The sequence below is a fragment of the Cyprinodon tularosa genome, unplaced genomic scaffold (genome assembly GCF_016077235.1).
Source record: "Cyprinodon tularosa strain WSP-4 unplaced genomic scaffold, ASM1607723v1 ctg453, whole genome shotgun sequence".
NCBI lineage: Eukaryota > Metazoa > Chordata > Actinopteri > Cyprinodontiformes > Cyprinodontidae > Cyprinodon > Cyprinodon tularosa.
In genome coordinates, this window is record NW_024039178.1 from 473,614 (window position 1) to 484,663 (window position 11,050).

At 40.1% G+C, this 11,050-nt stretch overlaps 1 protein-coding gene across 1 annotated transcript in view; it reads right to left on the minus strand.

Moving 5' to 3' along the window:
• LOC119793456 overlaps window positions 1–5,060 on the minus strand; it is a 67,097-nt gene extending 62,037 nt beyond the window's left edge. The window contains exons 1-2 of the mRNA XM_038300676.1: window positions 4,907–5,060; window positions 3,973–4,779 (exon numbers count right to left, since the gene is read on the minus strand). Of these exons, the coding sequence (XP_038156604.1) occupies window positions 3,973–4,779; window positions 4,907–4,928 (829 nt within the window). The 5' untranslated portion in view covers window positions 4,929–5,060. The remainder of the gene's footprint in view (window positions 1–3,972; window positions 4,780–4,906) is intronic.
• Window positions 5,061–11,050: the final 5,990 nt, after the last annotated feature.

The window sequence follows — 11,050 nt, forward strand, 5'->3', positions numbered from 1 at the left end:
CTGGAACAGGCTCTGAGGAGAGCGCCGACTGCGGCTCCTGGACTGGAACAGGCTCTGAGGAGACCACCGACTGCGGTTCCTGGACTGGAACAGGCTCTGAGGAGACCACCGACTGCGGTTCCTGGACTGGAACAAAGGAGTCCGCCGATTGCGGCTCCGGATCAGGAACAGAGGAGCCCGCCGATTGTGGCTCTGGATCAGGAACAGAGGAGCCCGCCGATTGCGGCTCCGGGTCAGGAACAGAGAAGCCTGCCGATTGCGACTCCGGGTCAGGAACAGGGGAGCCCGCCGATTACGGCTCCAGGTCAGGAACAGAGGAGCCCGCCGATTGCGGCTCCGGGTCAGGAACAGAGAAGCCCGCCGATTGCAGCTCCGGGTCAGGAACAGGGGAGCCCGCCGATTGCGGCTCCGGGTCAGGAACAGAGGAGCCCGCCGATTGCGGCTCCGGGTCAGGAACAGAGGAGCCCGCCGATTGCAGCTCCGGGTCAGGAACAGGGGAGCCCGCCGATTGCGGCTCCGGATCAGGAACAGAGAAGCCCGCCGATTGCGGCTCCGGTTCAGGAACAGAGGAGACCACCGACTGTGGCTCCAAAACCAGCATGGAGGAAACCGCCCATGGAGGCACATGTTTAGTCTCTGAGGTGGCTTGAAGTGCCTGCAGAGGGTCCTTGGCGGTTTGAAGTGCCTGCAGAGAGACCCTAGGAGGCATAAAACCACATACCCCGAATTCTGACACCTCTTTAAAAGTCTGCTCAGGGGTCTCTGGACGGCACAGAGCTAACTCAGGGGTCTCTAGACGGCACAGAACTGACTCAGGGGTCTCTAGACGGCACAGAGCTGACTCAGGGGTCTCTAGACGGCTCAGAGCTGGTTCAGGGGTCTCTAGACGGCTCAGAGCTGGCTTACAGCGCCGCCGTCTCTTACGTCGGGGTTCTATGGAAACTGGGCTAATAGGTTCGGAGACTGACTGAGGCAAAAGGTTAACAGGTGTGCTAGTGGGTTCAGGTGCTAAACTAACTGGTTGGTAGGAAAATGAATGAGGTGGCATGAAGGGGAATAGATCATCTCTATCCCCATAGAAAAAAATCCAGAGATCAGATTCCTGGATTACGGGGGCTCTGACTGCCTGGGTTGTGAGTTGTGGTTTGAAATTTATCCTTTTAACGGATGGTGCTAGCTGGCGGTCATGTAGGTGATGGCTGAACTGGATTGAATTGTGCGGAAGTGGACTGAACAGAGCTGTACTGGACTGGACTGAGCTGGACTGGGCTGGGCTGGACTATACTGGACTGGACTAGACTGGACTGGACTGGACAGATCTGGACTGGACTGGGCTGAACTGATTTCCTAGACCTGGGTTTGACTCTTGTGTGTGGATTATGATCATGATATTGAGCTGTGTAGATGAGTTCTTCCAGGGTTTCAGGTTCACCCATTTCTGCTAGTTTGTCCCTAATCTCTTTATTTAATGCGTTTCGGTAGATATTTTTTAGCATAGGTTCAGTCCAGCAGGAAGCAGCGGCTCTAACCCGGAAGTCGATTGAAAACTCCTCTACGGTTCTATTTCCCTGTTTGCAGTTTGACAGACCATGAGACTCAGCAGGTTTATCAGAAAATGTTCGAAAAAACTCATCTTGAAATTGATCAAAAGTACAGGTTATACTGGATTCTGGAGAAAAACGGGTCTCTTTCCACTCGTAGGCTTTACCGAATAAAAGTGAGAAAATGAAAACTATTTTTCTCTCATCGTCGGGAAAATTGGACGGATTGAGCTCGAAGAACAATTTACACTGCCAAAGAAAACTTTTGCATTCACTAGATTTGCCAGAAAATAGTGAAGGACGGAAAACAGGAAGTGACGGAACTGGTTCTGACCTTGGAGGCGGGTTTGGCTCCAGAATCGGAAGTTGAGCTGGCGCCATCTTGTGATTCCCACGAAGCCTTGAAACGTTTGTTTTCTTTGACTCAGAATTGGTGTTTAACTCACGGAGGGTTGAATTGATGTGATCAGCTTGCTCCTTGGTTAAGCCCTAAACCCTAACCCTTGAGACAGGTTTCCAAACTAAGGTCAACACTGCGGCGTTGAAGGAAGGTCTGGCAGCTGCTTAAATAGGCTGGTCTCCTGATAGGCTGATGAACGTCAGCTGTGCTGGAGGGCTCCAGCCCAGAAGATCCACAGCGCACCCTGCTGGAGACCGGTGGCAGATCTCCAGATCCCAACAACCATGACATTTGCATTTTATGAGGTTATAACAAATCATATTGTGATTGTATATGATATAGGAACGCAAAGAAATATATTATTTTTAAGTCAAAGAAAAATGCAGAACCTTTACAACATTACCAGAATAAAAAATAAATATACACATATTTTTCAGGTCACGGCAACAAATTTTATAAAGTATATCACCAGCTTTGCCTGTCTACCTCAGCTGTTAACATTTTCCTTTACAAAATAGCTGAAGCACCCTTAGTATTGATGGACTTGAGAGCGTGTGGTAACATAAATGCTGAAGCATCACTGCACATTTACCATTGGATCTGGTCTGGGCCATTTCACATTAATTTAATTCAGGTCTGGCTATACTGTATGTTCAGCATCCCCATCATTCAAGTGTTTGGGATCAGAAATGGAAAGAGCAGCAATACATGCACTCCATGTGACCTCCGTGGAATCATATTTTTCCTTGGCCTGTTTGTGAGATAAATGTTTAAAGTGTGCCTTTTCTCTGCCTGAATAGGGGGATTATTCAGAAGCCTTGTTCCATTTTCTATGTTGAGATGTGGGAAAAGGAAGGAGGTTTGAGAAGAAGTTTCCTCCTTAGTTTAGATAAGAAGGAAACCTAGATGAGCATGTCCTCACTGTGTTCAAGGTTCTCACATGTGAATGGAAAACAGTTGTCTGAAATGTTTATCTGACTAAGTTTATGTCTTTGATGAACTGAATTGTTTCTCTTGGGAAGACTCAATGCTCAAGTGTGAGAATTCTCTTTATATGCAGGGGTGGGCAGCCACCTCACCAGAGCCACACTGAGAGCTGTATTCAGCTGTTTGTGTCGTTGTCCTCTGCAGAGTAAAATAAAACTTTTTCTTCATTGCGTATTGCATTTCAGTGCTCATTTTTACTTCACACTTCAATGAATGGCTGCTAAAAGCATTAATGAATCAGCCAAGTATCAGCCAATACCAATACAAGAAAAAAAATCCAATGATCGACATAAAATATCGGCTAGCTGTTGTGCTGGTTTATCTGTAAATGAGACCCCTGCTGCCTATCTTCAGTGGTAACTGGGAGGAAGACCTGGTACACTCCTGGTATAGAGGTTATGAATGTATTTTATAGATACATAGTGTGTTTACACAGGACAAACTAAAACGCACACACGTACTTAGAGTACAATTTGAAGAGACCAATCAACCCAGCAGTGGTTTTTTTGGACTTTGAGGGGAACCTTGAGTACTTTAAGAAAACCCAATTATGAACAAGCATGACAAAAATGTTTCAAATGTTTCATGCCTTATTTTTTTTTTTATAAAAAAGAAATCTGGCATCATGGTGTTGTGCTGTTTCCTGTAGCCAGATGGAGGTGATGATACAAAAGAAAATCAAAGTACTGCCATCAATTTTTGCTACGTATATATTATTTTATTTTCAGAAATAAACAGAGAAAAAAACTTTGCTTTTACAATTCACTTATTACACTTTAACAGCACTTTCACTCATACACTTTAAATGATATTGAATTTGAAGGATCCTTTATCCCTTTCTGAGAACTTCTTAAACATAGGTAAGACCTTGATAGAACAAAGAAGCTCTATTTTCATTTTACAGCATGAAAGGTAGCCTCTTTATAACTGTGCAAGTCCCATTAGATATATGTAAGATAAAATACAATATATTTAATTGAATAATAAAAAGTGTAAAAGCAGTATGTACGGCTACAGATATGTCATTTTCTGACGTTCTTTAGCTGTTGTCTTTTTTAGGTGTGATTAACCATCCAATACCTTTCATAACTGCTGCACCTCCTAGTGCTGCCATTTGTGTGGCTGACAAAGCTACAGCTTCCCCTGCCATCATTGCACCACCAACTGCAGGTGCAGCTGCTCCTGCTGCTGCCCACATTAAACAACTTCCTGCATTCTCCACACCTTGTCCAACCTGAGCCCACCATAGTTTATTCTGGGCCTGTTCGTAAATCTTGCTGGTATAATGGCCTCCATTTAATTCTACCACCTTTTCTATAATCTCAAATAGATCATTCACCTGAGTGCGATTTCCAATGTTCTCATTGTTAAACACAACATATCTACCTTCACAGTCACCAATGAGCTTCTTCAGATCCTCACTTTTCTGCAAATGGTTCTCAATGGTGCCTTTGAGCAAATCACCCCAGGTAAAAACAACAACTGTGTACTTTGAGACTCCCTCACCAAAGTTTTCTGTGATCCACTCTATGGTATTCTTCTCCTCTGCTGTAAAGCGTACACCAAGCCTGATGACAAGCAGGAATATATGTGGTCCAGGAAGAGACATCATGATACATTTCTCTATTTCTGTTTTTAAGTCTTTCTTAGAGAGCTTTGTGTCAAACATCCCTGGAGTATCAATGATGGTCACTGTTCTGTCGTCCAGGCGACAAGTTTCTTTTTGACATTTCTCAGTCACAGATGAAGAAGACAAGTCGACATTGAAAGCCTTCTTCTTCTCTCCCAGGATGGTGTTTCCTGTTGCACTTTTACCAGCTCCAGTTTTTCCCAGGAGGACAATTCTTATGTCTTTGAAAGAACCAGAAAAAATGTGTTGGAAAAAGTCACAGTTAAAGACTGGTTTAGATTCAGGAAGTTATAACTAAGGCCTGTCAAATACATGGATAAATCTCCTGAGGAAGAAAGACATACTGACCTTTAGCTGAGTCTGAATCCATGTTGGACAAAATATAAAAGAAGATCTAGATAAACTAGAACTGGATGAACTTGACTTTAACTGCAGAAAAAGTTATTTTGCTCTCGGCTCCAGCTTCGTGCTGTTTATTTCCTCAATTCTTATTCCTCCACCACAATAGTAGTCCCTCCCTTTTTCCTCCTTAGTTAGGCCAAACCTTCTTACAGTGAAATGAAACTGTCCTGTGTGTTAACCTAACCTGTTTAACAATGAATGAACCTCAGAGAACAGTAGATAAGTTAATGGACCGGTTGCAACACACACTTATGGGAAACGTGGCATTTTAATAAGAGGTTTAAAATAGTTTGACTAGTTTTCTTTAACTCCACATTTAGGATTGGAATTATTCTTTATTTTATGTATAAGCTTGTTGAAACTCATATGTGAACAACCTGTTTACTTTATTACATAGTTTTCCAACCCATAGTGTAACATTATAAAATATAGAAGCTAATGAAGCGGAAGATTCAAAGGTGATGATTTTTAACAGAGAAAACTCTGACAGCAAGCAGTGGAATGTCCTTGATCTTAGAACGCTGAGTATCAGAGTGTGACTCTGCAGATCTATAAAAAGATTCTCTCTTTCTTTTTTTTTTTTAAAGGTTATTTACAATTTTTTGGGGGTCATTCCTGTTAAGCCCTGTATGCCAGTTGTATATAACCCCAGCCATTTCCTTAGTCTGAGAAAAATTAAAGGAGTGCTTGATCCCAGTGATCACATCTAAAAAATAAAATAAATAAAACTGGGGAAAAGAAAGAAAAATAGGCATCTTTAGAAGAGCATACATATTTCCTGGAAACATGTTTAGAATCATATTGTAATTCCCTGGTGTTAAAACAGTAAAACTGTTCTTTAAAAAACAATATAACTTTTGCAGTTTGGCTGGCAAACAAATGTTTATCTGGCGTAAAAACACAAATAACAGATATTTTCCACCTTAAAAGGATAAACTATATAGATGAATATAGGGAGGGAATTCCTTAAAACATTGAAATAGAATCTGACGAACAGAAACAGGAGGCGATGTCTCTATTGCCACCACGTGGCAACAATAGTTGGGACTTGCCTAACAACTGTGTAAGTATTCATGGGTTTGGAGCTTTCCAACATTTTGCATTTTATAAGGTTATAAAAAATCATATTGTGATTTTATATGATATAGCAGAGTTCACCGATTAGCAGACCAGGGTCTGGATCCGGACCCACCTGCTTGCTAATCCTAACCCAACCTGATTTAAAACATTTATAAATTACTGCATGTTGTCTGACGACAGTCTCTAACTTTACTTGCGCTGCTTCTCCTGTTAATACGGTAAAGCCCTCCAGAGCGTCCGGCACCAGGCTACAGGTGATCCAAATGATCCAATGAGCTGCTGTCAGTCTGGGTTGCTGCTGCTGCTACTTTTAGACACAGCAGGCAAACCTGTGGCAAGTCGGGCGATGGGAAAGAAGGAGAAGATGATGAGAAAAAGAGAGCAGAGAAAGAGTGGACTGCTGGAAGAACTGCGGTGAACTGGTGAAAGAAAAGTGAAATGGTGCTCAAAGATGACCCTGAACATTTATAGTATGTTTGGCTCAACCTGCTGCTGTGAAGATTTTAGATTTTAAAAAGGAAAGAAATTACATTTTTTATTTATTTATATTTTCTATTTAAAAAGTCAATGTATAACATGGATCCATAAACACTTCATTTTATTTCAGTGTTAAATTCTGTTTAAATTAACAGATTCTAATTAAAAATGTCTCCAGACCTTTACTGGTTGATGATTTTATTTATTCGGACCGTGCTGATCTTTAATTGGTTAGCCCTGCTGTAGATATTAATCTGTGTTTTTAGGACATCTGTGAAAGGGTAGTGCAACTCTATGCAGATGATCCTCTATGGAAAACCAAGAGCCTGTTGTTTAAATCTACACATCAGGCCATTGATGAGCTTTATATTTCACTCAGGAGGATGGAAGCTAAGCATGTGAAGCAGGTTAAGCTCCTCAGAGTATTAGCTGATGATCTGCTGTCATAGGAGAAACACTTTCACTGTAAAGAATATAACAGAAAATCCTTTTATTGTCCCACAGTGGGGAATTCTGTTTTTACAGCAGCAAAAAGATTATAGAAAAAAACGTCACACAAATGTGGACCTTAGAAGAATGTGTAAGAATAACGCAATAGTGAAGAACTAAAAGATAAATAATACAATACTGTACTATAAAGTGTTTTAACAATATCAAACTGTAAACCTGGAGAATAAATAACCAATATCAAGCTATGGACATTTTTACAGTAATGGTTATTTGAAAATAGCAGCAACATCAGAGATGAGCAAAATGACAGCAGCATGTTATTTAACTGACAATGGTAGAAACTGTGAAAAATAAGCACGAATGTAACAACTTGTTTAAGTTGTTGGGAATAGTAGTGGTTATGGAGTCTTACAGCTGCTGGGAAGATGGATCTGTGATAACGCTCCCTGGTGCATTTAAGGTGCATAAAGGTAGGAGTATTGTTGCAGCTAAAAAAAATGCCTGAAGTTCAGACTTAAAGAATAAAGCTGCATTGTCCATTGGATCGGAGCTCAGCTGTTCTTCATAAACATCCATCATAGCTTAGGGTGGTAGAAAGACTAAAGCTAAGCTACACGCTGCTTCGTTAGAAACATTTCAGAGCAGGCAACCTGCTTACTGAAACAAATGTTTACACTCTGTGAGAGATCAGCACAATTATTCCACCAGAGAAGCTTCTCATGGTCTTTTTGTCCCACCAAAGCCCAGGACTGAGGTGTTCAGAGGTGTAGACATGTGGTGCAAGTTGACCTCTGCTGTTCCTGTAATAAGCATTGGAAATCAAATCTATTATTATAGTTGTCTAATTGTAAATAAAGTCATATAACTCTGGGATTTTTAATGCACTTCTTTATTTAGGACAGTTTAATGTTTACATGCCTCCCTTCAGTTAACACTATAATTATGTTTTAGGGACAAAGTTTCTAAATGTGATCATCTTCAGTTATTTGTATTAACATTTATCTGGTAGTTGTATGTATTGCTTCTAACTCTGGAATATGTTATAACATGAATGTATATTAGGTTGAGCACTGGTTATGCAACACTGATTACTGATAAGGTTGGATGCCATGTTTCAGTCCCTAGAATTATTTCCGCCTTTAGTGCAGTAAAGGTATTTAACATTTATAAAATGTTCGGAACCTGCTCTGTTGTATGTTCCTCATTTGTGTTCCTCCCATGCAAATCTTCAGAATTTGAATAAGATGAACAAAATGAGCCGACAGTGACCTTATCTACTATTCTATCAACATGTCCATGAAAAGGTGGTCCAACGAAAACCCAAATACTTTCTTCAAAGGGTTAATATCCATCCGAGATGTAAAATGACACATTTTATATTTACATGAACTTCATATTAGTGTCAGAGGTGGGTAGAGTACCCAAAAATTGTACTCAAGTAAGAGTAGCACCGCTCTAATATTATTTTACTCAAGTAAAAGTAAAAAACAAGTATTTAGTAAAAAGCTGGATAATAACATCAGATTTAATATTTATAAATTATGCTGGCAAACAGATTGTATGTGCAATGACTAAAGAATAAAAAAAAATAAAAAATCCTGAACATGGAAGAACAAATTTTTGTTGAAAAAAAACACTTTTATGATTTTTTTTCAACATAAAACTTAGAAAACCAGTCCCTATAATGAGAACTGTTTATATGTTAGGACAGGATAACGAACTTCCACTGTTAATATCTGTTTACTTTATGTTTACCTGATTTTGGAATAGTTCCAATTACGCACAGAGGACAGAGTCAGCAATTTTCCACAAAAGTAGGAGTAGTGATACTTTACAAGAATATAATTCAAGTAAAAGTAAGAAGTACAACACAGTAAACCTGCTCCTAAAAGTACTTTTTTTTCAAATCGTTACTCGAGTAAATGTAACCAATTACTACTCACTTTTATTAGTGTTAACAGGGTTTAGCATTTATTACAAACTGTCTGATCATAGACAAAAGTTTCCGTTTTATCCAGTGAGGGATTATTATTATTATTTTTTTTTATATATACTTCAAATATTTAAGTATTTCTTATTTTCCTTTTCTCACACAACAGTTTAAATTTTGGTTTAAAATGATACCCTCATCATCCTCATCAGAATAAAGGGAGCAGATCTGTTGCTATGGAGTTACCTGGCAACCCTGGGGCCATGGGTTGCCAGTTTGAGGAGAAACACGGTGAGCTAGATCAGCATATAAAGCTGATTCTAAAATCGTGTTCAAACTACAACAGCTCCAGATTAAAGCAGCCATGAATTGAAAGAGTTAATATTCAGTGGAAGAGATTGCTGCTAAAGGTGTGATTGCTTTAAAAGGATTTTTAATACCTGGCAAATTTATTAAAGATCAAAATGTTTTCATCCTCAGCAGAGAAGGAAGCTGACATCAGGATTGATGCTGGTGGAAGGTGAGCGAGGAGGAGAGCTTCTAGGTTAGGAAGGATTTGAAGGTCAGAAATCTTCTGGACATCAGAAGGAACCAGCAGAGTCTGAGGATAAAACTGGCTGTAGTTGATGCTCCAGGTCTCCTGGTGGTAAGCGGAAGGCAGATATCAGTAGATCCATCTCAGCGTTTCTCCTGGTCCTCATTCACAGATTATCCAAATTCACAGATTAATGCAGTTAAAATCATCTAACCCAGGGGTCTTCAAAGTTTTCCAGACCAAGGATCCCCAAACTGATCCCCAAATAAGATGGAGCAGGGACTCCCTCATTTTGTATATATTGTATGAAATTGCGTTATATCAAACAGTGGTGTCAAAAGTACACAAATTTGTTACTTGAGTAGAAGTATAGATACTGCAGTTTAAAAACACTCTGGTAAAAGTTGAAGTATCAAATTGACCTCGTTACTCAAGTAAAGGTGAAAAAGTATGTGCTCCAAAACCTTTAAAATAAACAGCCAGATGCCGCTATATGAACTGAAAACTAAATTTTTCGACCATTTTGAAAAATTCTTTAAGAAAGGGCCAAGGATGAGGGAGGTCTTGTTGGTCTCCATCTCCCAACACGCTCTCGCCTGTGTCCAACCTTTCAGACATTTCAACATCTTTTTCTGAATCCTACATTGTAGCACGGCATAGACAATTCACAGTTTGAAGAACACCTGCTTGCTTCTGATGATTTCCTTTAGCTAACCAATGAGTGTTTGCGTTATATGACTCATCCAATCACACTAGTTTTCACTAGATGTGGATGGAGCCAATGATCTGCACTGGATGGGGCACATGACGTGAAATAAATATTTAAAAGAATTAAACCGAAGCCGAGAGTAATGAGTAACGTTTGTTTTAAAAATGTAAGGAATAGAAAGTACAGATACTTGTGTGAAAATGTAATGAGTCAGAAGTAGGAAGAAAAATACGTAATAAAGTACAGATACCTAAAAAGTGTACTTAAGTAGGCTACAGTAACAAAGATTTTGTACTCCTAATATCAAACTGGTCCTATAGTCACTCTATCACATTTGGAGTAATGTAAATAAAGTAATTTCTCCCTTGGATTATTAAAGTATTTCTGATTCCTCATTGATGGGACAGGTGTTGTGAATGAAACGGTGCCCAGCTTGAAAGAGCTCCTGTGAGTCGTTGAATGTGTGCATTGATGACTGAAAGACATCTTCTGCCTCCATTTATCTGTTTACTACAGTGTGTTGAATTCATGTTAATGTGGATTTAAAGATATTTCTATTAGTGGAAAAAATTGTAGGGGGGAATATATATATATAAAAAAAAGTCTATAATCAACCAGAACTTTTGCGACCCCCTGGGGGTCGCGGACGCCCTGTTGAAGACCTCCGATCTAAGATGTTAGGGACAGGAGCAGCTGGTCACATCACAGCTCTAATGACTAACATGAAACCAGAAGAAGTCCATCTTCATCAGGTGGACGACACCAGACCTTCAGTATCAGATGAAGATCAGAGCTGCTGGACACGAGACGTTCAGGAACAGGAACCAGAAGCTGGTTCACATCGTCCCTCTAACTTAAAAAACCTTTCATTTCTGTTTGGAATCTAAGTTAAATAAAAGCGGTTCCATC